The following is a 26906-nucleotide window of genomic DNA, read 5'->3' as shown; positions in this document are numbered from 1 at the left end:
GAGGGGGGGGCGGGCAGAGGCGGGGGCGAGGACCGGACTTTGGCTGCTCTCGGGCTACTGGGCAGCCAGAGGGGCGTCCCTCCCGCTTCTGCCGTGCGGCTCGCGACCGAGACCCGGCGGTGGGAGGCGGCGAGCAGAGGACGGAGCGGGGCGGGTGTCGGCTGCTGCAGGGCTGGCGCCCTCCGCGAACCGGAGCGGGAGTCGGGCGCCAGGGCTGGAAAGAGGGTCAAGGGCGGGGCCGTGCCAAGCCAGGTGCCCGCCCCGATGCCCGCCGGCCCTGCGGTGGCTGCGCCTCGCGAGTGGCTGGAGGAGGCGACCGGCGAGGGAACCGCCGCGGGCGCCGTAGAGGTCTTGAAGATTTTGGCAAAGAGAGACCCAAGGTCCAACACAGCGACCTTCATGTCCTGGCCTTGGAAATGCTGTCCTGGCTGCTGCCCGAACCTCAAACCCGCGGGGAGCCGGGCTGCGGGGCTCCATCCACCGCCGCCCGTAGGGATGGCGACGAGGCGGCCCAGGGCGGGGACGGGGGTCGTGGGGTCCCCTCAAGCCGCGCACCCCGGGAGCCTCTGGTGCTCTCTCCACGCGGAGGATCCCCGCCGGGCGCTCGGCCCCGCTCGGCCGGACCTTCCCCGACGCGGGGAGCAGTCCCTTCTCTGCCCTAGTGCTGCGAGACCCCGAGGGCCAGGGGTCCGGGAGCCCACGGAGGCGACTTCTGCAGCTTCCAGCGCCACCGCGAGCTGAGGATAGAGGCCCGGGCCTCCGCCCGCCGCAGATACCCCGACGGGCCCCCGGGACCGCGCAGGCCGTTGCTAAGCTAAACAAAAACCCTGCTTAGCTCACCGCTAATTGGGCCCCAGACTGCAGCCTGAGGCTGCGTCTACAACGGACACCTGGTCCCCTCCTTGATCCGTGCCTTAAAGGAACACTCTCTAATTTCTCCATCACCCTTAGAGCTTCACCAGATTCGCAGAACTCTGGGCTGATGGTGAGGAATTTGACCATAAACCTGGGAACGATAACCCTGATTCCAAAAGATCTGGGACTTACCCAATCTGACAAAACCAAAGGAACCATGGCCAGCTCTCTGATAGGAGGGAAGGTTAATAAAAACATGTATTCAGATAATTTCTGGGGTATGAGATTTCAGGTTTAAGCTGCTAATCATCTGATTGATTCTGAACATATGTATGTAATTTAACCTGAAGAGACAGGCAGCAAAAAGGGTCATTGTTGAGTGAAGCTTGGTTCAGCTCACCCAGTTCCTTGGGAGCAGCCCTTGTCTGCTGCCATGTCTCAGGGCTCCTGATTTTACAGGCCCAGGACCTTCATAGCTGACGAGCCTCTTAGGATGGAGCCCCACCAACATGACTCAAAAACACTGATGCATAAGCCCCAACTCAAATGTGTTAACTAATAACTGCAGTGTTGTCCTCTGCTCTTTCCCTAGGGGAGGGATCCCTGTTGAGGTCAAATTAAGTTGGAAGATTGTTAGGTGAGCACAGAATCAAAGCAAGGGGAGTGGGTCATATATATGATATATATTTCATATACAGAGGGCAGTAACCATAGGAGCAAATCACCCTCCTCCACCTTGGAAGAGCAACCAACCCTACATGAACAGTGCGGGATTCACCCACCTGTCTTCAGCTCTCTAACTTTAGATATTTCTATGCTTTCATTACTAACCACTTCCCTCTACGCACAGGATTTTCTTTAAGTAGGCAGATACTGTCAAGAAGGCTGCAGAAAAGCTCCTCCTCTTGCAAATCCCAGCCTTGAAAGCAGTCTGTCTCTGAGGTGTGTTTGCATGTATCCTATCTGTTACGGGCTGAATTGTGTTCCCCATAAAGATATGATGAAATCCTAACTCCCAGTCTGTGTGAATGTAACCTTATTTGGAAATAGGATCTTTACAGATAAAATCAACATAAGACAAGGTCATAAGCATGGGCCCTAATCCAATATCCTTAAGAAGAGAGAAATTTGAATGCAGACACCCAGGGAGGACACCACATAATGACAGAGGCAGAGGTTGGAGTGATGCAGCTGTAGGCCCAGGCATGTCAATCTTTGAAGGCCACCACCCGAAGTCAGGAAGACGTAAGGAAGGGCCTTCCCTACAGGTTTCAGAGGGAGCGAGGCTCTGCGGACATCTGATATCGGACTTACAGTTTCCAGAACTATGACAAATACATTTCTGTTGTTTTAAGCCACCCAGTTTGCGACACTTTGTTATAGCAGCCCTAGAAAACAAATACACTATTGGGGTAGTAATTAATATTTGAAGATCATAGAATCTTCCTGGTACCTCTATGAAAGTCTTCAGTGGGTATATTTGGCTCTAAAAAGCTGGTACAAATTAAAATAATTATCATAATTGTCTAAAAATATCTGAAGGGAGGGGAACTCCCTGGGCTGTCCAGGGGTTAAGACTCCATGCTTCCCCCGGTCAGAATGGCCATATCAAAAAATCTACAAACAATAAATGCTGGAGAGGGTGTGGAGAAAAGGGAACCCTCTTGCACTGTTAGTGGGAATGTAAACTGATACAGCCACTATGGAGAACAGTATGGAGGTTCCTTAAAAAAATAAAAATAGAACTACCATATGACCCAGCAATCCCACTACTGGGCATGTACCCTGAGAAAACCATCATTCAAAAAGAGTCATGCACCACAATGTTCATTGCAGCTCTATTCACAATAGCCAGGACATGGCAGCAACCTAATTGTCCATTGACAGATGAATGGATAAAGAAGATGTGGCACATATATACAATGGAATATTACTCAGCCATAAAAAGAAACGAAATTGAGTTCTTTGTAGTGAGGTGGATGGACCTAGAGTCTGTCATACAGAATGAAGTAAGTCAGAAAGAGAAAAATACTGTATGCTAACACATATATATGGAATCTAAAAAAAAAAAAAGTGGCTCTGAAGAGCCTAGGGGCAGGACAGGAATAAAGACGCAGACGCAGAGAATGGACTTGAGGACACAGGGAGGGGGAGGGGTCAGCTGGGACGAAGTGAGAGAGTGGCATGGACATATATACACTACCAAATGTAAAATAGATAGCTAGTGGGAAGCAGTCACATGGCACAGGGAGATCAGCTTGGTGCTTTGTGACCACCTAGAGGGGTGGGATAGGGAAGGTGGGAGGGAGACACAAGAGGGAGGGGAAATGGGGATATATGTATACATATAGCTGATTCAGTTTGCTATACAGCAGCAACTAACACACCATTGTAAAGCAATTATACTCCAATAAAGATGTTAAAAAAAAAAAAAAGACTCCGTGCTTCCACTGAAGGGGGTAAGGTTTCGATCCCTGGTTGGAGAACTAAGATCCCGTGTGCCACGCTGTGTGGCAGAAAAAAAAATCTACAGGGAGGATGACAGAAAATATAAAAAGGATGGGGAACAATATCATTGTGGGTTAAACAGTGGATGTAAACTTCTGGTCAGCCAGCTTCATGAAGAATGCACAATGGATGAATGATTGATCCTTTTGTTTGAGGGTCCTTTGAAAATGACCGATAATTACAAACATGATAAACAATTCTTCACAAGATGCTAGGTCTTTTATACCCATTGTTCATCCATCAACAGGCTTTCAGACAGATGTTAGATGCTATCAGGCTTTTCTGTTAATTACCTGTAGCATGCCATTCTCAAAACATGAGCCCCAGGTGATGTACCACGATGGTCTGGCTCAGGCAGAGTAAGGAAATGAAAGTAAATGCAGTAAATCATTGTTTCTAACTTTGGCAGAGTTGATTTTAGACGGACTTTATTAGAAATGTCTCAGCCATGTTTTATGTGATAAAACTCTTATGCTTACATTGATCAATTAACAATTTAATGAACTGGTTTTCTGATGTGTATAATAATGCCTGGCTACATCATTGAGAAAGTATTAGGAAGTGATGGCCATGTTGCTATGAAGAAATGTTATGTTTTGAAAACCTGAAAGTTAAAACAAATAACCTGAGGAATTAATCTGTTTAGGGATTTAAATTGTCTCACTGAGCATGACACCAAGGCCAATATTCTATAAAGAAAAGTACTATCAAATTTTATTATTAAAATAAAACACTAAACTTCTGGACAAGGAGAGGTATTTGCTGATTCAACAAATATTTACTAAGCACCTTGACAAAGACGGTACGGTATGGGAGCCTCTGGAGCTGGACTTCCTAGGTTCATATTATCTCTGCTACTGGCCAACAACCAAGTCTCTCTGTGTTCCTTAGTTTCCTCACCTGTAATCCAGGGGTGATAACAGTTCCTATCTCAAATAAAATGGGACTTTGATAGTTACATTAATTGATACATGCTTGGGAACTGGAACAGAGTCTAGCACAGGGTAAGCTCTCAGTAGATGTTAGTTTTCATCACATGTGACACCAGGTTACATCAAAAGGATGCTCTTTATCACACACAAATGAAGCCCAGGGCTCAGGCAGCCGCCACCTGAAGCTGTGCCCTGATCCTTCCTGGGCTGCGTCGCCCTCCAGCCGAGCACAGGAAATCCGTGCGTGCAGTAGGGCTGCCGAGCTCAATGGCATTAGGTCTCATCAGCAGATCTCTGTCCACTTCAAGGGTCTGCACGTCCAAGTTTGTGCTTAAAGAGAACTTGGAGGTACACAGCAGCCTTGTGCTTGAGAGTTTGATTCAGAATAAAGCATCAGTTTTAGCACATAATAACTGGTGTGCAAGACTTATGAAACAGAACAGGACCCTGTAGGGTCCTCCTGGGTACAAATCCTTCCATGTCCCCTGTTTCTTGTTTGTAGGAAAAGGTTTCTTCAGCCTCCTAGACCTTCCCTGGGTTCCAAAAGGCTGATTCAAACAGTTACTAATGGGGGAAGTGAGGGAGTGCAGAAACAAAGGAGGAACAATCAAGAAACAATAGTGCAGCCATTAAAGCAGGGTCCTGGCTCCTCCTCAAGGGATACACATAACAATATCTTTGAGTTCTTCTGCAGGAGCTAAGGCCCTCATCCACGTGGAGGATGGTAACTTCTGGCTGAGTCTTGGAAGACCTCCCTGTTACCTCACCACCAACCAATCAGAAGAAAGTTGCACACCCTGCAGCCCTCACCCTAACTTTTGCCTATAAAACCTTTTTCCTGAAAACCATTGGGGAGTTCGGGTTTTTTGAGCATGACCCACCTGTTCTCCTTGCTTGACCTTGCAGTAAACCTTTCTCTGTTCCAGACTCCAACGTTGCAGATTGTTTGGCCTTACTCTGCATCAGGCACATGAACTGGTGTTCCACAATACGTGTCAGTCTTATGAAAAACCAGTAAATTGAAATCTGAAAAAATTCACAGAAGCAAGGTAATTGCTGGGGAGAAAAAGAGTAAAAATCCTTGACTCTTCATGAAAAACATTTCACAAACTAAGATGCTCCAAAAAAGGGACAGAGAGGAAAACTTCATAACTGGTTAAGAGTTCTAAAAAATTTTTGCAATTGTAGGAAAGGAAGAAAATTTAGGTTCATTGGCTGGGCCCTGAAAAAGACTGACAAAAGATAGATTAATGAGAGAAAAATTAAAAAGTTTCCCAGTAAGGGAATAACGTTTGCACTATTTTTCTGTAATGCCAGCCAAGATATGCACAAGCCAGAGAAATAGAAAGTGTTTGCTAAAATATTTGTAACAGACACTTATGTACAAAAAATTCACAAATACTAGTTCTCCAGTTGAGGCAGAGCTCATGGAAATTACACTGGAACAGATCAAACCACTGGCTGGGATCATAAACCATACTGATCCAGAGGGGAAGTTACAGGTAGTGGAGATTTTCAGTTTGAACATTAACATTTCCAAAGTTTGGCAACATTATGCTTTTAAATTATGTAAACAAGAGGTACATTTTAAGTCGACCTGCATGCAAAACTCCGTGTCATGAGGACACCAAGCGCCGGGATTTCTCTCACAGACAGAGCCCTTGGTGTGCAGCGCTCAGTTGAAGGAACAGCCATGGCACGGGGTGTACCCCATTTAAGATTCTTTCACGTACACACAGGAGAACTCAGTGATGAGTAACTCAAAAGGGTGGTTAGAAATCGGGCTTATAGAACATCTTAACAAAAGAAAAGTAAGTTGAAAGAGAAGTGACAGTGAGGCCGGAGATAGATGGGCCCCCGGCTGAGCAGCTGGAGTTTATCCCCTGTGGACAGGTAATCCAAGATGAAGATTATAGCAGGAGGATAATAGGAGAGGCGAGACCTGCCCAGATAAAAGATAGAGACCACATATTTCTCATTCTCAAGGTCAAGGAGAGCTTCCTGACTATCCATGTGCAGAAAGGCTCCTTGGAGGTCAGAAAGGGAGTGATGTCAACCTATCCATAGGCCTCTTGGCTAGAATCCATTTTGGCTAAGAGATGCACGCACACATGGGAGGACCCTGAGTTAAACCAAATACAGACTCAGAACCAGGCAAAGCAAGATGACTGGCCAAAGGAAACCCGGAAGAAATGCCCCACGTGAGTGAGTCCAACTACCACGAGGGTGCGACTCTCTCTCTGAGTTCGCCCGTGTGTGCCTATTCACACGTACTCTTTTTCCTCCTAATAAACACTTTACTTGTTTCACTACTTTCCGCTTCTTTGTGGGAATTCATTTCTACAAAGCTGATGGGCCAGGGGCCTTGTCACCGGCCACAGGTCAGGGCTCTCACTGCCGCAGCCTGACGTCAGTCTCTGGCTGGCAACTGAAATCCTGCTTCAAGCTGCTGCAGGCTGAGGCCACTTGAGATCAACAAGACAGAGGAAAAGGACTTCAAGTTTCTAGGGACAGCAAACTGTGGGTCAGGATATATATGTGGAAAGTAATGGAAGATAAGGCTGCTTAGTAAGGTTTGTTAATGTAGACCTTTTTGTGGTGCCATCTCCCCTCTCCCCACTCCTGGTGTGGGAGGTACGGAGCTGACCTTCACAAGGGGAATTTCTGCTCTGCTTTCATACAGATGGGGAGTGGGGTGCAGATTGCAGTCACACATTTTGGAGTGGTATACAATGCGTCATGGGCATAAAATATTCTTACCTTATACTGACTTATAACACTTTGATTGTTTAAAGTTCAGTGTATCAACAGATTATAAATGATATGATGCTTAGAGTTTTAAGGTGTAGCAAGAAAAGGTCACTGTGAGGAAAACAAGTTTTAAAAAGCACAGTGATAATATGATAAATTTAAACAGTTTTTTAAAATTACAGCACTGTTGGGGAATGACTCATCAATTTGCCAGGAAGCCAATCAAGAATCTTCTTTCTTTGCACTCCTCTAGTGGTCATTTCTTTGGTGTTATGGTAATTGGCAAGAAACATTCCCTAGCTGCTTAAAGCCTTGTGGTCAAGGAACACAAAGGAAAGGAGGAGGCTTAAGAAGGGAGTCATAGAAATGTGAGTTCAAGGACAGTTTGAATACCTCCTTTTTAAAAAGTAATTTCTTATATAGCATGGACAAAATGTCATAGTGTGTTAATTACTGTCCAGGGTGCATGTAAATAAATTTACCTTTAAGAGGCTCATATAGCCTCATAAATATATATATATATATATATATATATATATACACACACATATATATTAGATTATTATAATATATAGTAGATTATTTACACATTTTGGCTATTGTGCTGTAATGAACCTGGGAGTGCTAATATCTCTTTGAGATCCTGATTTTAAGGCTTTTGGATTGTTGACCTAAAACAAACAGACTGCCAGATATTTCTCCAGCAAAAATGCACTTATCTGGGATCAGCATAGGATTGCAGCTGGGGTCTGTAACCATGGTGAGCTGCGTGCAAGTCCCCACACAGCAAGGAAAGGAGACCATCTTTCTAGGGTGGAAAAGGAAGTCGGGAGTGCTGTAGTAAAGATAGTCCATGGCTTTTCATTGGCTGAGTCCTTGCCAGGAAAGAAGAGGAGTCTTTCTTCTTCCTGCTGTGCTCAGCTATCCTCACTGGGTATGAGAGCTCCCTCTTCTGGTCTTTGTTTATTAATTTTTTACAGGCTAAATACCCAGAAGTGCAGTTGCTGGATCATTTGGTATTTCTATTTGCAATTTTTTGAGGAACCTCCATATTATTTGCCATAGCAACGGCACCATTTTGCATTCCCACCGACGGTGTGCAAGCGTTCCAGTTTCTCCACAGCCTCACCAACACGCGCTGTCCTTTGGTTTTTCAACAATATCCACTTCAACAGATGTGAGTGATACCTCATTGTGGCTTTGATCTGCATTTCCCAGAGGTTGAGAATCTTTTCATATACCCGTTGACCTTATCTTACACCATACACAGAAGTCAACTCGGATGAAAAACTTATAAACTGTAAGCCTACTAGAAGAAAATACAAGGGAAAAACTTCATGACTCTGGTATTGGCAATGATTGCACAGATCCGACACCAAAAGCACAAGCAAGAATAGACAAGTGGAGCTACATCAAACTAAAAGGCTTCTGCACAGGAAAGAATACAATCACTAGAGGAAAAAGTAACCTACAGAATGGGAGAAAACATTTGAAAACCATGTATCTGATAATGGGTTGTGATATTGTGATGTATAATAAGAAATATATATTTGGCCTTTGTTCGTTTCTGGCACAGAGCTAAAGTCCTTGAAATTTTCTTAGTGATAAGAGTAATGGGAGCACCTTTTGTTATAATATTTAGTTTCTTGTTCTCAGTTCCTGAAATCACTTCAGAGCCATAAACGTGAAGTTGGTGTTTTGTTATTCATAACAAGTCCCTTTCCACCACAACTGGGTTTAGGTTAATGAGGTGACTTGGAAAGAACCTAATGATTGGGGCTAGTGGCCAGGGGAGTGAAGCATGTGATTAGAGGGTTGGAAATTTCAGTCCCACCCCCAGTTTCTGGGGAGCTGGGGAGTCTCACCCCTGGCTTCAATAGGGGATTGAGACTGATTCAGTCACCAGGGGTCAATGATTCAATCAACAATGCTTATATAATGAAACCTCCATAAAACCCCAAAAGTATGAGGGTTGGAGAGCTTCTGGGCTGGTGAACACCTGTAGATTCAGGGATAGTGGCCAAGCTCCAGGAGGGCAGAAACTCCACACCCTTTCCCCATACCTTGCCCTAGGCCTCTCTTCCATCTGGCTGTTCCTGGGTTATATCCTTTTATCATAAACCAGTAATCTAGTAAGTAAAATGTTTCTCTGAGTTCTGTGAGCCACTTTAGCAAGTTAATGGAACCCAAGGAGTGGGTCCTTGGAACTCTCATCCAATCAGGTGACAACTTAGACTTGTGATTGGCGTCTGAATTGGGGGGGGGCGGGCAGTCTTGGAGGACTGAGCCCTCAACCTGTGGGATCTGACGCTCTCTCCAGGTAGATGGTGTCAGAACTGAGTTGAATTGTAGGACACCCAGCTGGTGTCAGAGAATCGCTTGGGTGCGTGGGAACTGCCTCCCCCTGCCACAGCCCACCCACCAGCGCATGTTGAAATTGGTTCTAGAAACTTGGGGGAATTAATTTCCAAAATATATAAGGAACTACAACTCAATAGCAAAAGATCCCTAATAACCTGATCCCAAGAAAACTTAGAACGTAAACTAACGTTTTATTTAAGTGGGGACCTGAAACTCCCTGGACCATTCCTACGTGGCCCACTGGCATGTTTCTGGAATAGGTATTGCAGAGTTGCAGGAGGCTGGAGGGCATTTTGGAGCATCCTGCTTCTCTTTGTTTATTTTCTCTCCCAGAAACAGAACTACCGAATACAAAATTTCCTGATGGTAAAAATAGATTTCTAAAAAAGCTAACGTGTCTATTTCCACTGCCACACCACCAATCTAACATTTACTTTTCAGCCCAGACTCTTGTTTGAAAAATTACTATGTTCCAGTCATTCATCTAGATATCAAGGCAAGTAAGATGAATAAGATGAGGCTCCCTGTATTCAAGATGCTTATGTTCTGGGGGTTCGGGATAGAGTCAGATCTAAACAGTGTGCAGAACCCAATGTGCAGTTGGACGAAGGGTATGAATAAGGTACTATGGATGCCTAAGTAGTGAAGTGATTCATTCTGCATGGTGTGTAGGGCCGCGGGTGGTATATCAAAGAAGGATTCCCACAAGAGTTGTCTGGACTAGAGTACCAATAAAAGTAAACTGAAATTCTTGCTGTTTCTTCATCACCTTGATTGACTGAACCCATATAGTGACACTGATTACATTATGAAACTTAACTTAAGGAAGTGGGACAATGCTATCTTCTTTAATATTATCCTCTGTGAGCTCCAGAGCTTGAGTTGGTTCACTTTCTTCTGCCTTTTCAAAATCCATAGATCAGGGCAGATGGATAATTTCTGGAAGAGACTTTATTTTTGAAAAACAAAATGGCTGCAACCTTGCAGAAGTGCTTAAAGAAACCAGTGGAGCGATAAATACCTTAGAAGGTGTAGTGGATGCTGTAGTGAACCACCAAGCTCTCCCCATCAAGGGCTCGGGCATCTATTCTTCCAGGTGCCCAGAGTGTTGCCTTCTGATGTTTCACAACTGAGCCCCTACTTTGGAACTGCTTTGTAGCAAAGCTTTTTGCTCAAGTCATACTTCCTTCCTGGGGCTGTCTGCATCCAATGACTGGTTGACGTGAGGGTATAGCAGTCTAGCCCCTATGCCTAGATTTGCGTCAACTCTGTAGGGCCATTCCCACTCCAGAACTCCCCATGGGGTCCGCTAAGGCCTCAGCTGCAATTGCAATTGACTCAAAGCTCATCATTCTCTCTCTTCCCAATCCAACTTATTTCACTCCCTTGTAAATCAGAGCCCTCCCCTAACCTGCTTCAGTTAATCTCCATCTTGGAGTCTGTTTCCTGGGGAACTGACTTAAGATAAAAGCAAGCTAAGAATTCAAAACAGGTTTCCCAGAAATTCTCACACAGAACTGGAAAAGTTCCACCACTGAAAAGTGCCACGACTCCTCCCTCATGATTGTTTGTTAAACTGGGGGTGGGGGTGGGGGAAGTCACATAACAGAACCAGTTTCTTTCTTGGACAGGAAGATGGATCAAAGCTTAGTTGCAAGAGCTAAGAATGGCTAACATATCACCTGGTGTAATTAGTAACTAATGATCAATCGATTGTCATGCTTTGCTATTTTAATATAGATTTATATATTTATATATTTATTGGGAAAAAAACCACTTCAAATCCCCTTCTATTATGTGAAAGTAAGCCTGGCTGTTTGGACTGTGAAATTATAAGTTATGCTCCTCTATTCAACTAGGTGTCATATAAATCTAAGTAACAGACCCCAAGAGGGAATTTTATTATAATTTCTGGTTTTGCCAATAGAAACCTATAACGTTACAATTTCAAACTACCTAACCCGTTGAATCTAAACTCCTCTGCCACGCCCTCTGCAACATGGTTCCATCCTCCACAGTATCTCCACTGTCTCCCAACACCGACATGTCTCCCTCCCTGCTTTCCATCTTCCTCCTCCCTCACCAAAATCCCACCCGCCTTTGAAAGGTCTGACCTTCTTCCATGGAGCCTTCCTTGTCCAGGTCTATCCCCAAGAATTCCTTCCCACCCTAGCTCCTACTGCCCCATTTCCTACAATACATTTCATATCAAATCATACTCCGTACTGCTTAGTTAGCACAAGGCTAGGCACATGTAGCTAGCTCCTCAATGAATACAATTTTTTGACAGCTTTATTAATATATAATTAATATATCATTTTGTACCAAAAATTCACCTGTTTTAAGTGTATGATTCAACGATTTTTAGTAAATTTACATAGTTGTGAAATCATTACCATAATCCAATTTTATAACATTTTCATCACCCCCAAAAGATCTCTGATGCCCACTGTCTCTATAGATCGTAAGAAATGTATTTTGAGCTCTTGAGTTGGAACATCTTTACATTTTCTCCTGATCACCATCACTTACTACTGAGACCCTTCTACAAATAATCTAAGGTAGACATTGGGAAAAGTAAACATTGTTAAATAAATGGCGTTGAAAACCCCCCTACTCACTAACAGATTGATTGCATCTACTTCTTATTACAGCCTAAAAGGTGTCATTTTTAGGTAAAATCTAAATTCCTAGATTTATTTCAAACTCCATGTCGTTGATTCAGCTGGATTTTGTTTTAAAAGTGAAAACGGGAAGGAGTTGGGGTGAACCGATTACATGATGACATCCTGAGAGAATTCAGACAAGTCAGTTCACGTGTGTAAATCAAATAGGTCAGATAAACATCATTTTCTGCACTCCCTTTGTCTTGAACCCAAGGGAGATGGACCTCTCCTGAGAACAATTAGAGAGGATAGCCTGCAGAGTTTAGGATGCTGCTTCCTGTGTGGGTCAAACACAAGTCAAGGCTTATGCCTTTTACTAGTTTTAATTATATTCAGGTAAACAGGCCACCCCTTGTATAGCCTAACCTCATAAATATTAAGCAACTTCTAAAAAAATGACCTTTGAGCTCAATTTAAATTGTGCGCATGTAATCAACTACCTCATAAACAAATAAACCAGAGAAAGAAAGCAAAATTACTTCCTGCTCTGCTTTCCACGAACCGACAATATATTGATAAATTCATAATAATAATAATAGATTTAGAAATATTTCAGTGAGGTTGAGAATATTGATAGATAACATACAAAGTGCATCAAGAAAAAACTAGCTGTGATTTTTATTTTATGATGCCAAAATAAAACAGGATTATTTCACAGTTAGAAAACAAATCTTAACAAAAAAAACTATAAAACACATGTCTCAAGTGTGAGGGTGGTGTATAATAAGAGACTGAAAATGAGTTCTCCGTATATTCATGTTGTTGTAGAGTCCTTCAGAACCAGCAGTACAGCGGGTATTACGTTTTTTTAGGATTATGTGAACTTAGCCTTGAGAATACGGAATTATTTAAATCAAAGTTCCAAAGTGTGACATCTCAAATGCTCCCTAAATTCAGCAGACAAATGCGTGCTTCAAGTATAGAAATTATCTCAACAAGATCATTTCAACTCTCCTTTATATTTGAATACCAGAACTATAAAGGTTTTAAAAAGCTATTCATGTCTGTTTCCAATAATCAGACTCTTCTTATTGTAAAACGAAAATGAAACTTAAAATAATCATAAGGACTAATTTACACACAGCATACTTTTTTATGGTATAATAATATACTCTATGGGAATGTATTACACCAGGATCGTCATCAGTAATGATTTGGGAATAGTTACGATTTTGTTTATCACTGTAATTTTCAAGATCAAGCAGTCGAAAAAAATCCCGGTGGAACCATGTGATTTGGCTAGGGCCATGTCCTGAGTCTGTGACCAGGGGAAGACAGTATTTTGTTTCCACAAAGCCAATCTACTAATTAACCTTTAGGAAATAAGCCTTCCTGCAATACTTCTAAGTAAAAGAATAGTGTCTTCTGATGCCTCATAGAGCAGCATTCCAAATATCAGGAAACATAAGTATTTATTAAAATATTTATTTATTAAGTAATCGAAATGAAGTGCAAACGTTTTCTGTCCTGAGTATGTATATTGAAATGGTATTTAACATTTAACAAAATCAACACTGTGGCAGGCGCCACTAAAATACAAAGCTTTCCAGTTGAAAAACTGCTGTAATTCAGCTTTTAAAAATATGGCTGTATATTCTTTCACAATTGAAGCAGCATTGTACCCATAAAAGTTATATTTTATTCTGAGTGCATCCAGAAAAAAAAAACCAAAATAATTATCACAAACACTCATATACCTCTAACTTTTCTTTAAATGAGGAATACTTTAAAACTTTGTTTTGATAGGCCTCAGTAACCCAACTGTGTATTCATTAGTAAAGGATATTCTTACCTGTTCATTTTGGGTAAAATTAACTCAATTGGTAATGAAGGGCCTGAAATAGGGAGATATATCTCCATAGAAGAGAGATACTTGTGGTATTCTTATTTATAAATATGAATGAACAGATTTACATTCTTGTCAAGTAAAATGTAAGTTTACCATGGGCCTTTTTTAAATTAGCAAAGTTACTCCTTTAATTTAGTCTTTAAATAAATTTAATGTACTGAATTTCTGGAACCAAGTGCTACCTGCAATTTATGATGAAAGGCATTTACCCGTTCTTTCTGAACCGGCCAGTTCAAGATGCAGTGAGATTTAAACATCCCTCTTCGCAAACAGAGCGCATGATTCAGTTTATAATCCGGAATATCCTCGAGAAAGATCAATATGATGGAATCCAGACTTTGTTCAACAGCTTGCTGAACTGCGTGGTGCACCTTGAACCTAAGTTAAAAAAAATAACTGAATTAAGGTATATATCAATATACAGTTTTTAACAGCCCACAGCTCTAAAATTAACATTTCCCTTGTAATTAACTTTACTCTGTCACTAAAAATCAGGTTACGTTTCTTCTTAATTTTATTTTTAAAATACCCTGAGTTGTGGGTAATAATGTTAGTAATGTTTAAAAGCTCAATTTAAAAACGAGAATACACTTCAGACGGCAGAGTGTTCACCTACCTTTTGCATAATGGATCTTTCAGTAGATTCTGTGTTATAACAAAAATAATTTTTCTGCTCCTTCTGATGCTGTTAACAATTGCTTCAAGTTCAAGGACACCTGCCTTAAAATCCCTTTCTTCCAGACAAAATCTGAGTGTATGATCTTCTTCTTCCATGTGGGAGAAGTGTTCCCAGACCCAATCCCTATCCTTATAGGCATGAATTATATATGCCGCATATTCAAACTGTTCTGGCTGTCTGTCTATTTCTTTGAAACCAAGAACTCGATGCACTGAAACATTCCAATAAAAAGATATCTTCCAGCCTTCAAAATGGATGAGGAGTACAATAAGGATAAAAATCAATAGGATACTGGTATTTATCATGAAAAGGAGTTCAAATGGGGCACTGTCTTTGCAGGGTGATATATCAAAAAGCATCACTGGGAAACCATGATATTGAGGTGGAGTGTTGCAGAGGTAACGGTTTGATAGTTCAGAGATGTTGGTATGGGTATTATTAATCCAAGTAACAAACCAGGCAATGCTTTCACATGTACAATCGAATGGATTAAAGCTCATATCTAAATTACTCAGGTTCTTGAATGCTGGCCCGAAAACGTTCTTTTCAACAGATGTTATGAGATTCTTCTGAAGGCTTAATGACTTTAGCGACACTTGATTATCAAAGACAGATGGCGGAAGGATATTTAAATTATTCAATCCTAAATCGATGCTCTTCAATTCACGTAAGTCCTTGAAGACTTCTGCTGGGACCTCATCAAAGCCATTAGACTCTAAGTTAAGGATGTGGAGGTGAGAAAGACCCTTCAGAAAATGAATAGGACCGCCAGGGTTTGCATGCTTCCAGAGGCGAGCTAAGTTGTTATGCTGCAAATCCAGAATTTCTAGTTTCTCAAGACCCTTCAACAGTTCATCATTTATGTTGGCTATGTTGTTGTTGCTTAGATCCAGGATGGTCAGGTTAAGAAGAGGGTGAAAAGGTGAAGGGGAGCTATTCACATTTTTAAGGGCCACCCTTCGGAGCATCAGTCGTTGAAGGCTTGGAACCAAGGCAAAAGAGTTGCTAGTCAGTTCTAGGTATTTGTTGTAGGAAAGGTAGATTTCAACAATATTTTCTAGACCTCTCCATTCCTGGCCTGTGAGTTCTTGCCCAATTTCATTAAGGCCAAGGTCAAGTACATTGAGGTGGCCCAACCACGAAAAAGCACCACTCTCTATTTTTGAGATTTTATTTTTGGTTAGGTTGAGTATGAGCAGAGGAGAACCAGCAAGTGATAAAAACGTTTCATTTGTTAAAGTTCGCAAACTTGAGAAGGAGTTGGACAGACTTAAACATCTCAGCCTTGTCAATCCCGTGAAAGTATTGCTTTTTATGCCTGGAAAGGTGTTATCTTCCATATTGAGATACTCCAAAAATTTTAGCCACTGAAAGGAAAAATCATCAATCTTGGGAAGTGAAGCCAGGGAAATGCTTTGTTTAGTAAAAGATCGTCTCAAATTCAGGTATCTCAAATTGGAAAGCCCATAAAAAGAGCGAGAAGACAGATGTTGTATATTATTATACTCCAAAAAGAGATATTCTAGATGTGGAAGCCAAGCAAAGGAATCATTACCAATCACACTTAAGCTGTTATGGGAAAGATCGAGCATTGTGAGATTTGTCTGCTTCAGTCCAACAAAAGTCGTGTTGCTGGTTGTGTACAGCTGGTTGTTGCTCAGGGACAGATTCTGAATGCTTGTGTTTGATAATTCCAAGCAGAGCTCTTCTATGAGACTGGGGCTCAGTTTGGCATTGTTCAGAGAGAAGCCAAATAATTTTCCAATCGCATGAAAACACCCTGGAGAGAACTAAGAGTGGGACGGAAAAAGAGGTTAATAACCAAAACCCAACGAGTCTGTATGACCCTTGAAAAGCAGGCATATTCTCTACTCAATCCCCTTTCCTCTTTCACTGCCTTCTCCGGGTTTTCTCTCCATCCCTCTGTCTCCTAGCTCCTTCCTCTGTACCATCACCCACCTCCTGCTCCAGCCCTTGCCTCCCCTGGTCACTGGTAACTCAGCATCCATGTATCAGCTTAGATGCCACTTCTTCAGAGGGTGATCTGATCTCCCAGGCTGAGTTAAGTCTCCTGGTACTTTTACTTCATCACACTGAGTATTACTGTAATTAATAAACTATTTGTAAAGTCACCTCTGGGGCAGATCCTGTTTCCCTCTTCGTGACCACTGCTCTCAGTGAACATTCTGGAACGAATGGGTGGATTTTACTATGAAACATTGACATGCACTTTCCTTTCTATGACTCTGAGCTCCAGCGATCCTCTCTGTCTTCCCACCAAGGTTTTCTCCTGACTATTTCATTACCGTGTTTCCAGCTCCCTTCCACTCTGCCCCCCAGTCCCTCACTAGAAGCCTTGGCTGCTATGAGACTCAGTGCTGGAGCAAGAGAGCAAGAGGCAGGAGGGAGGGGATCCAAAGAGGATAGAGGTCAAGTCTCCTGGGAGAGCAAAGAGGCTCTGATTTCCACTGTGTCACTTGTGAGATGTTAGGGCCAATGGATGACATGAGAGAAATGTGGAAGAAAGTGAGTCAATATACAAAGCAGGAAATGATTAGATTAATTATGGTAAATCTATAGGATAGGATTATTTTGCAGTGACTAAAATTAAGCTTGTGAATAATTCTTAATGACATGGAGGATATTCATGTTATGATATTACTTTTAAAAGGCAGGATACACCATCATTCTCAGAGAGGCAGCACAGCACAGCTGCTAAGAGCGTGGGGCCCTGGTCTAACACTGCCAGAAACCCAGCTCTGTCACCAGTCCATCACCTGTGAGGCTGTGGACAGGTTCCTTAATCTTTCTTCATCTCAATTTACTCTTGTGTAAAACGATGATAAGCATAAGTTGGTTACAGGACTAGACAAAATTGTATTAAAAAAGAATTTGTCACAGTGTTGGCCACACAGTTAAGTACTCTATGAATTTCAGTTGCTGTTGTTTTTTCTTTTATTACACGGAGAAAAGCTGGAGACAAACATACCCAAATGATAACATTGGTTGTCCTGAGACTATGAGCTTTTGGATAATTTTTATTTTTCTCCTCATTACTTATGTTTTACATTTATTTATATATTTCTACAATAAATGTTCTAAACAACAACAAAAAATGCTGTTCAAAAATGAACCTGAGTAGCTTGCATAAAATATTTAATTATTATTTCAGGATAATTTCATTCACAGTCTATTATTTAATCTGAAAATTAATATAGCTTTAAAAATCTGATTTTGTTTAGAATTCCCAATATTCTTATTCTTGGCTTGTAAAGGAAAAAAATAAAGACACACCTGTATGCAAAACTAATGGATAAATTGAAGATCACAGACCCAAAAAGAGAAGGTTAGGTTTACTCCATTATATAGGAAGGTGCTTGTAAAAATATAATGCTAGTTATTGTTTATCGAGCATTACCTATAATGCCAGGCACTGTGCTGAATTCTTTGCCACATAAGCCTATGGGGAAGTGTTATTATTATACTAATCTTAAAACTAGAGAACTGGAGCAGAGAGAACTTGAATAATTTGCCCAATTGCACAATTATTAACAGACAAAGGCCACATAGGGAGTCAGCTAACCCAACTCTAAAGCCTGTGCTCTTAACCATCTTACTATTTTAATTCTTCCAGGGATTTTGCGCAAGAGATAGTATTATTTCCACTTTACAGGCAAGGAAACTAGACCCAGAGAGGTTAAGTTCCCCAAGGCCAAAGTCCTGGTCTGTAATGGAGCAAGGATTTTATAACCCACTTCTGTTTGACAGCAGAACTCCAGCTCCAAATTGCTACCAAACCCCCTTTCTTGCGAGGATGACATCAATGGCCCTAAGCAGTAAGTGTGAAGGATTTCTAGAAGACGTGACAAAGGTTATCACCTCTTTCTCCATCTCTACCTTTAGATTCTTACCCACGTGACACAATTAGGGACTGCCCACACTTAAAAGTACAACACAAAATTTTTTATCTTACCTCTTTTATTTGATTTGATGACAACTCTAATCTTTTTAAAGAAGAGTTGCCAAGGAAATCAAGTTCTTCACGTCTTAGTGCAGAAATTTTATTATTTGATAGTAGAAGCTCTTGGAGGTTTTCCAGTTGCAGCTGAGTTCCTAATTTAGTAGATGATAAACCATTATGAGCTAGGTCTAATTTGATTAAATTCTGAGGGGAAAAAATATGTATATAAGTTACAGTCTTGCCATGAAAAAATAGTTCTTTTAAATGTACATGAATCTTAGAAATAACTGGACAGCAAAATGTCACATCTTTATTATTCTATAGAAAACTGATGGTAGGAGTAATAAAAAATCTTGGTTGTGATCGAAAATATCATTGCTACAAAGACTAATTTCTTCCTTTTTTTTTTTTTTTTTTGCAGTACGCGGGCCTCTCACTGTTGTGGCCTCTCCCGTTGTGGGGCACAGGCTCCGGACGCGCAGGCTCAGCGGCCATGGCTCACGAGCCCAGCCGCTCCGCGGCATGTGGGATCTTCCCGGACCGGGGCACGAACCCGTGTCCCCTGCATCGGCAAGCGGACTCTCAACCACTGCGCCACCAGGGAAGCCCCAAAGACTAATTTCTTAATTCAAAGAATCACTTTATTTCTCTTACCAAAATAAAATGACTTCAGCTTATTTATTCGTGATGTAAGGAATATTCATAATAAGCATTTTTATTTACTTACTTATTTATAATAAGCATTTCTTTATGATATAAGAAATATTCATGTGGCTTATCAAACATAGTGTCATGCATCAACCTTGAAACTAAACAACAAAAAAAATGATGAAGAAATATTTTCTTAAGAAGCATGAGGAGAATGTTGCTGTTCATGAAATTTTTAAAAGATTTTCAGGGGCTTCCCTGGTGGCGCAGTGGTTGAGAGTCCGCCTGCCGATGCAGGGGACATGGGTTTGTGCCCCGGCCCGGGAAGATCCCACATGCCACGGAGTGGCTGGGCCCGTGAGCCATGGCCGCTGAGCCTGTGTGTCCGGAGCCTGTGCTCCACAACGGGAGAGGCCATAACAGTGAGAGGCCCTCGTACGGAAAAAAAAAAAAAAAAAAAAAAAAAAAGATTTTCATGTTGAGAAAGATCGGTAGTTATGTAAATTTTGCATCATGACTAGTACAGAATATTATTATTTTGTTTTGTCTGTGCTGTAGGATGTTTTGTCACTTTGTGCTACCTTTGAACATGTAAACTTCCACTCAGGTAAAATGTAAGGAAAAACTGATATATGTTAGGGCAATATCTTATATAATGTCTATCAAAGAGCTTAAGACTTCTATTTATGTTTTAAAAATAAGAATAACATTTTGCCGGCAATTAACCGGATTTTGAGGTCTTTGTGCCCAAAGACATCATTTCATCTACATCAGAATCTAAGAGGGCACAAGAAAGAATTTCAAATCCCTAGCTAGCAAGCAAATCATTTTATAAATGTCTCTAAGAATATTTAAATTTATATATTATTCTTGGTATTTGAGGTCGAGGAATGCTCAGTTTTTTATAAGCCCACAAAATGAAGAAAACAGAGTTCTGAAAATAGCTTTGATATAAGAAAAGCACTTAATAATTACCTCAGATTTAAAGACACTAGCATATTTTTTCACAGATTTAAATTGAAGCAAAGTACTGACATGAAAAAGGTGGTAGCTACTGAAAAGCAATACTGTAGAAGATTTCTTATATCAAAAGTATGTAATTTTTAGCTGAACAGTTGGCTTTATCATGCCTCAAATTGTTAATTTTATTTAAATTAGAATTTGGACTCGACATATGTTTTCATTATTGCAGGTACTAAATCAGCAGTGTGGAGAGTTTGTTTGCCGTTCTTCATGGGATATTCTGATTCCTCTCTGGTCTCTACCTCTTGAATCTAAGTTCTATTTCTAGTGGAAGGATGCAAGAGAGGAGAGTTCTTTAAAATTACAGTATTTGCTCTCTTGAAAATATTTCCAATCATAATGGCCATATTTGTGTGTGGAGCCCTCCTACCCATTTGGGTAGATCAGATTTCTTATTCTTCACCTTGATACTTAGACATGAAGTCTAAAGACGCACAAATGACTTGAAAACAATATTCAATAACATAGTTTTCATTTCTTACATGGAAATATTCATTTCCATCTTACCTTCAGGCTTTTAAAGGGATTACTTTGAATTTTCTGGATTGAGTTGGACATTAGATGGAGTTCAGTCAAATTCATGCAGAAGATAAAGGTTTTATCAGAAAGCTGAGATAGCTCATTGTGTTGGAGGTTCAAAATTTCCAACAAAGGGAGACTTTGGCACAGTTCTGGCTCCAGCTTTGAGATGGAGTTAAATCCTCCATCCAAGATAGTAAGTTGGCTATATCTTGTAAAATTGGCAGGTGGTAATCTTCTGAGTTGATTATGGGTAAGATTCAACACTGTTATGTTTGTTGGGAGGTCATCAGGTATTTGAGTCAACTTCAGATGACTGCAGTCAGCTATCTCATGTCTAACAGTACATTTGTTGGTAGAAGATGTACACAGTATCCAGAAGGGCAACAGTCCCCAAAAGGAGTAGATACGATAAAGCAAATCCCTGCTCATGATCCTGCCTTATAAAAGAAAAACAGCAAACGTAATGGGCAGCATTAATAACATGCGCTCCCATATGCATTGGTTTATTACTTGCAATATATGTAACAAATGTGACTATATATGTAACAAATGTGATCTCATTACTCGTAACAGTTATGATATACAAGTACGTATTATACAAGTAATACATCAAATGGAAATAATTCAATCAGCACAAAAAAGGATCAAAAAACAAACTCTCTCCTCGCTTTTCACCTCCACCCCAGCTGCAACGTTCCAAGGTAAACCTCTTGACTGTTTCTACTTTTAATTCTCATGGTCACTTCCACAAACCTAAATAATATGCTTGTGTTTCTACTTCTCCATTTCTGGACCTTAAGTAGATTCTTCCTACCGAAAAGATGAGGAACTTAATTATACTATTTCCTCATCCTCTTCACGTTTTTCCTTAGTTATTTTAAAATTTCATTTAATCTATTGTTACAATTAGATTGTAACAATCTATTGTTACAACCTATTGTTAATCTATTGTTCTTTATAGTTCTAAAGCCTATTCTGAAAACTCTTTCCAGTACCATAAGGGCACTACCTCTATTTACCAACTCACAGGCATAGTCCCCGAAATATATTCCCCTCCTTTGCCTAGGTGACATTTAACTCTTCTGGAAGGGCTGTAGCTAGAGATAAGAATTACTGAGAAGGATTAAGCCATTTACAAAACATGTAAGGACTGAAAGACATTCCCAGATATGAAGATACACTTCACCTGATGGAAGAGACTCACCAAATGTCAGGCAGGATGAGTGAAAAAGGAAAAAGACACAGACTCTTCTGAGACGTCAGAATTGTGATCATCCACCAGAAAAATCCTAAAACCTTTTAAGGAGAACATATGATCAATTACTTCCAGAGGAAAGAGATCCTGATGGCCACAAAACTTTTCATCAGCAACATAAGCCACTGGAAAACCATAGTGCTAAGCTTTCAAAACGTGCAGGGGGAATAATTTTGAACCCCAAATTTCATATGAGGCTGAACAATTAAAGATAAGGGGAAGAAGCGTTTTGAGATGTGCATAGACTCAGTAAGTTTGTAAACAGGGAATCTGCATGAAAAAGTTATTCTAGAATGTGCTACAGTAAAACAAAAAAAAAAAGCGAGAGAATGAAATTAGAGTGAAGAGTTGATGTTTCGTGAGACGTAACAGAAACAAAGGAAGTTAAAAAGAGATGAAAAGTAGATTCACTGGGCCTTGCAATTTTGGAAAACCTAGGACTACACATTTCTTTGTCCAAGTAAAAGACAATATTGCATCATGTTTGGGACCTGGCGTCTGCCGCCAGGGTGCTTAATCGTTATTTGCAGTTTGGCTTGTACAGTTTGGTTTGTAAATTCACAATATTTTTCCCCCTAAATTTATGCAGGCGCATCTACCTGCAGACACACACTAACACATAATCCTACTGTAAAGTTGGGAGCCAAGTTCCTGAAACTAGTATCGCCCGAGGCCGACCAGCCCATATTTGCTCATTTCTGACCTTCCTACACATCTGAAGATCTTTCCATGTCTCATCTTCTTCCGTTTTCCTTTACGAGGCCAGAGAAAGCCATTTTCTTACTCCTAGGAATACCTGGAGTGTTTTCTCCTTGTCAAGCCCGTTATAAAATGCCAGCCCCTGACTCCTCTCCAGCCAAGAAAACTGAGAGGAGATAAGCTCTTTAAAGCTCACAGGGCTCTGCATCCTTAAGACAAAGATGTGATTTTTAAAAAAGGCTGTTGCCGAATGATTTCCATCGCTTCCCTAATGTGCTTTCCCAGTTACAGAACACTACAAAGGAAAAAAAAATACTGCATAAAACGTTTTATCATGTTAATGAGAAACTGTTGCTGTTCCTTGTCTTCTGAGTTGTGATACAAGTCTCCTCACACCTATATTCTCTCCTCTTTTTCTACTCTCCATGTTGAATGATTCTGACTCGATCTCAAGCACCAGACCCAAGAAAGATCAAAGAATGCTAAAGCCGACAAGCATTCTAGCTGTACCCAACATGAGAGATCCTATCCCAGGAAGAATTTAAAATACACACCTTCACTTACTCTGACGGCAGCTGACCGTTCCTTTTTTCGTTAGTCCAAATCCAGTCGTTTTCATCTGGGAAGTGAGGAAGTTTGCTGCAATCTGGAAAGTGAAACTAAAGTTTAAAAAAAACAAAACAAAAACCTCCTTTTCTCCTTGGTACATTCTAAGAAGGGCAAAGGAAAAAAATCACAATCTCAGCAAGAGGTATTTTAAATTGTTTCTTAAAAATGTCTTGTTTTTTCTTCTTCTGTACAGTCCCTTGGGTTTTATTAAGAGGGTCACAGATTTAGCAACAGAGAAAGTTGAAAGAATTAAGACCTTGCCCATTGATGTGGGCAGGGCTCTAGAGGTTAATGAATATCTAACTGAGAGCGAATTCCTCTATTTTTTTTTTTTAAAACCAAAGCCTGATTCATGGCTGTCAGAATTGGTTAGAGGGACAGAAAAAAAACTCAGTCCCTAATCAAAGCTAAGCACTTTCACTTCTCTTATCTCACTTTATCCTCTTAGCAACTTTTAAGAAAAATAATGCAGAAATTAACCTTTTGATCAAAGAGACCAAGTTTCACAGCAGAGAAAGAGCTGGCCTTGGCAAAGCCAGGAGCCGGTCCTAACACATGCTGCTCCACTTTACAAGGTCAGAATCTGTTAGGGAACAAATTGATAAGCCTGGACAAAGTTCAGATTCACTATTCAGTTATCAATTAGCTTTACTGACTTCAATTAGTGTAAGAAACATGCTTGTCAAAAACGTAACACGTTTTCATTGCTGATATAACATCATAGGATAACTATAATGTTATACAGTAAAATATAACAATTGGCAGGAACTGTAGAAATCACTGAATCCAGCTCCCTTGTTTGAGAAGTCAGGAAAACGAAACAGAGCTAGGTGAGGGATTTGCCTGAGGACATACCACAAGTTGCCTTAATGCTTTATACAAGTCAAGTAAGAAAACAGCCTGGAACAGTTGAAACATGTCATTAGCTTGACTTGACTGCAGAATTGAGAGCAAGAAGTTAGCTGGTATCAGGGTGCAAAATGCCCTTTCCCGGGCTCCAGCCTTAGCTGGACCACCTTGTGGTTACCCTTTTCTGATTCTGCCGTCACATCTATGACATAATGGCATAAGCAGGCAAACGACTGTCCGCCACATCTGCCCACTGGGATGTGCAGTAAAACGTTACTCCTATTCGAAAGGTTTCTTCTCCGTGAGCCCCTGAAGGCAGGACAGGGTGTGCTCTTTGTGTGTGACTCTCCGGCCAGTCTTCCACGGTAGGCTGTCACTTTGGGCTCCAATGAACCAGGCTGCTCTTCAGTATTCAGACCCTTGTGTGGTCTCCACATTGACCCTGGACTTGACCACGTGACTAGCTTTGGCCAACGGGATATTAATAGCATGCAGCAAGCCAAGGCTGGATAAGTATTTGCATATTAGGACTGTCCCTCTTCCTCTCAGAACCCAGTCGCTGTGTGGTGAGATGCCCAGCCTAGACTTGTGCAAGGCAACACGGAGGAGAACCGAGGGTCTAGCCAATAGCTCCAACTGAGCACCCAGAAGACAGCCATTGAGTAAGCCATATTGGGAGTGGATTTTCCAATCCCAGTTGAGTCACCCCAGCTGATATCCCATGGAGCAGAGATGAGCTGTCCCCACAAGTCCTGCCGAAATTCCAGAGGAGTAAACAAAAAAAATGACTCAAGTTTTAAACCAAAAAATTTTGGAGTGATGTGTTAGGTATAATCAGATAAATGAAATTCATTCCCCCCACAACCCTACACACCCATCTCTTATGCCTTAGGACTTCTTGTAAATATCAGGTTTTCCATAATGTTGGTTGAACTAAAGAATGGCTTCCAAAAAATAATTTTTATGGGTAGTCTCATAATGCAATAATCAGTTTAGGCATAATACCAGTTCTCATCCAGATATTAACAGTCCTCAATTCATGTTGGCTCTAAATACAACACAGGTCAGTTTCTCTCCAGTGTATATTTCTTAATTATGCATTAACTTATTTAGCTATTACGGTGGTAGGTGCTACAGTGAAAAAGTTTATTTTTCCCTTTTTAAGAGAATTAAATCAAAACTATGATATATGTCCATAAGTGGACTCGAAACAACAAGAACAAACAAACAAAGAAACAAACAAACAAACAAAACAGAAATAGACTCATAGATACAGAGAACAAACTGGTGGTTGCCAGATGGGGGAAGGCGGGAGAACAGATGAAGTAGGTGAAGCGGATAAAGAAGTACAAACTTCCAGCTACAAAATAAATAAGTCACCAGTGTGTAATGTACAGCATAAAGAATATAGTCAATAATCTTGGAACAAGTTTGCATGGTGACAGATGGTAACTAGACTTACTGTGGTGATCATAATGTATAAAAATATCGAAGCACTATGTTGTACACCTGAAACTAATATAATACTGTATGTTACCTATGATTCCAAAACAGACAAACGAAAACTTCCCATGGGTTTACAATGTGATGAGTATATTATGGACCTAGATAAACAGTTACATTTCCCTCAGAGCATCAGATAGACCGTCATTTTGAACTGTGCTGACCCGTCTCCCTTCACAGCCACTGTTCAGAAAGGACATGGTCCTGCTCTGAACTGTCTGAAATTCCAGAAGTCATCTCTTTTTTTTTCTTTGTGAACTCTTTTTCTAAAGTAAAGGTGCAGTTCCTCTTGCCAGTGTCATTTCCATTTCTGCTCACTGAGCTTCAGCTGGTTTAAATTAAGTTCGTTGTCAACCAGACAACAAACTCAGCAAGAACTTTAATGAGAAGAAGTAACACTGTGCCCCTCCTGTTACTCTCACTCATGTCCACTGAGCAGGACTGAACTTGAACTTCCCCTCTGAAAAAGAAACCAACATTTGACACACAGAGCTTCTAGCTTAACTTGAGCTTTTCCTTATTTTTTATTTTTTTGTAATTTTATGTGGTAGATGAAAAGTGGTGATATCTTCCTCTCTCTTGTAAATCTGGGAGGTGGGTTCCTGTGAATGGGTCTGACTCTCCTTCACTGACAGTCTCAGGATATGGTGAAGGTCTCTTCAAACTCTATGCCTTAAATTTGATATTCATTTATTAATATGAAAAATAAAATTCCAGGTCCAGTGGTTAACACTCCACACTTCCACTGCAGGAAGCATGGGTTCGATCCCTGGTCAGGGAGCTAAGATCCTGCATGTTGCGTAGCATGGCAAAAAATAAACAAAATAGAATAAAATAAAAATCCAGACCAAACTTCGCTATCATCCTACTTTCTTTCTATTTATTTATTTACTTTCAGTTTGGATATTTTTCCAGTATTTATTATGAGTAAATTGGCCTCCTGGAATTGTTCTACAGAGTCATGATTAAATAAATAACCCTTGTGGTGATACCCCTGTCTATGTGAGGAGCAGCTTGATTTCAAATCAAAATCTGCTGTTAAGACCATTTGCCCTTGTTATTCTTACTTTTTTCCCTTTCTTTTAAATTAGAGTATAGTTGATATACAATATGATATCATCCTACACTTTAAATATCCTAATTAAATTTGAATGAACTGATGCCTACTGGGCATCCAGTGAATGGAGTCATAAATGTCAAACAAAACCATTAACAATCACACTTAACACAAAGAAG

At 40.8% G+C, this 26906-nt stretch overlaps 2 protein-coding genes across 4 annotated transcripts in view; both read right to left on the bottom strand.

The window, feature by feature from the left end:
* FAM149A (family with sequence similarity 149 member A) overlaps positions 1–14149 on the bottom strand; it is a 42922-nt gene extending 28773 nt beyond the window's left edge. The window contains exon 1 of one of the 2 annotated variants that reach the window (XM_024759930.1): positions 14132–14149. Coding sequence is in view for 1 of the 2 variants with exons in the window: in XM_024759927.1 (XP_024615695.1) it covers positions 1–401 (401 nt within the window). In the remaining variant the exon portion in view is untranslated. Of the gene's footprint in view, positions 402–14131 lie in introns of those variants that run through there. The other variant, XM_024759927.1, reaches the window with a different exon arrangement.
* On the bottom strand, positions 13483–23538 carry TLR3 (toll like receptor 3). 2 transcript variants are annotated; one of them, XM_024759925.1, is made up of 6 exons: positions 23264–23538; positions 21960–22051; positions 20741–21188; positions 18575–18766; positions 14539–16391; positions 13483–14300 (listed from the first exon to the last, which is right to left on the bottom strand). In XM_024759925.1, exons 2-6 carry the CDS (start codon positions 22028–22030, stop codon positions 14072–14074), a joined length of 2793 nt encoding a protein of 930 aa, XP_024615693.1. In that variant the 5' UTR covers positions 22031–22051; positions 23264–23538; the 3' UTR covers positions 13483–14071. The 2 variants fall into 2 exon arrangements, with proteins under 2 accessions (XP_024615693.1, XP_024615694.1); XM_024759926.1 differs by lacking the exon at positions 21960–22051 and having other exon boundaries at positions 23270–23538.
* Between the last annotated feature and the right edge of the window lie 3368 nt (positions 23539–26906).

The sequence above is a fragment of the Neophocaena asiaeorientalis genome, unplaced genomic scaffold (assembly GCF_003031525.2).
Source record: "Neophocaena asiaeorientalis asiaeorientalis breed wild unplaced genomic scaffold, Neophocaena_asiaeorientalis_V1.1 scaffold521, whole genome shotgun sequence".
NCBI classification, from domain to species: Eukaryota; Metazoa; Chordata; class Mammalia; order Artiodactyla; family Phocoenidae; genus Neophocaena; species Neophocaena asiaeorientalis.
Note: the sequence above shows the minus strand (reverse complement) of the source record. Positions and strands in the feature narration are given on the sequence as shown.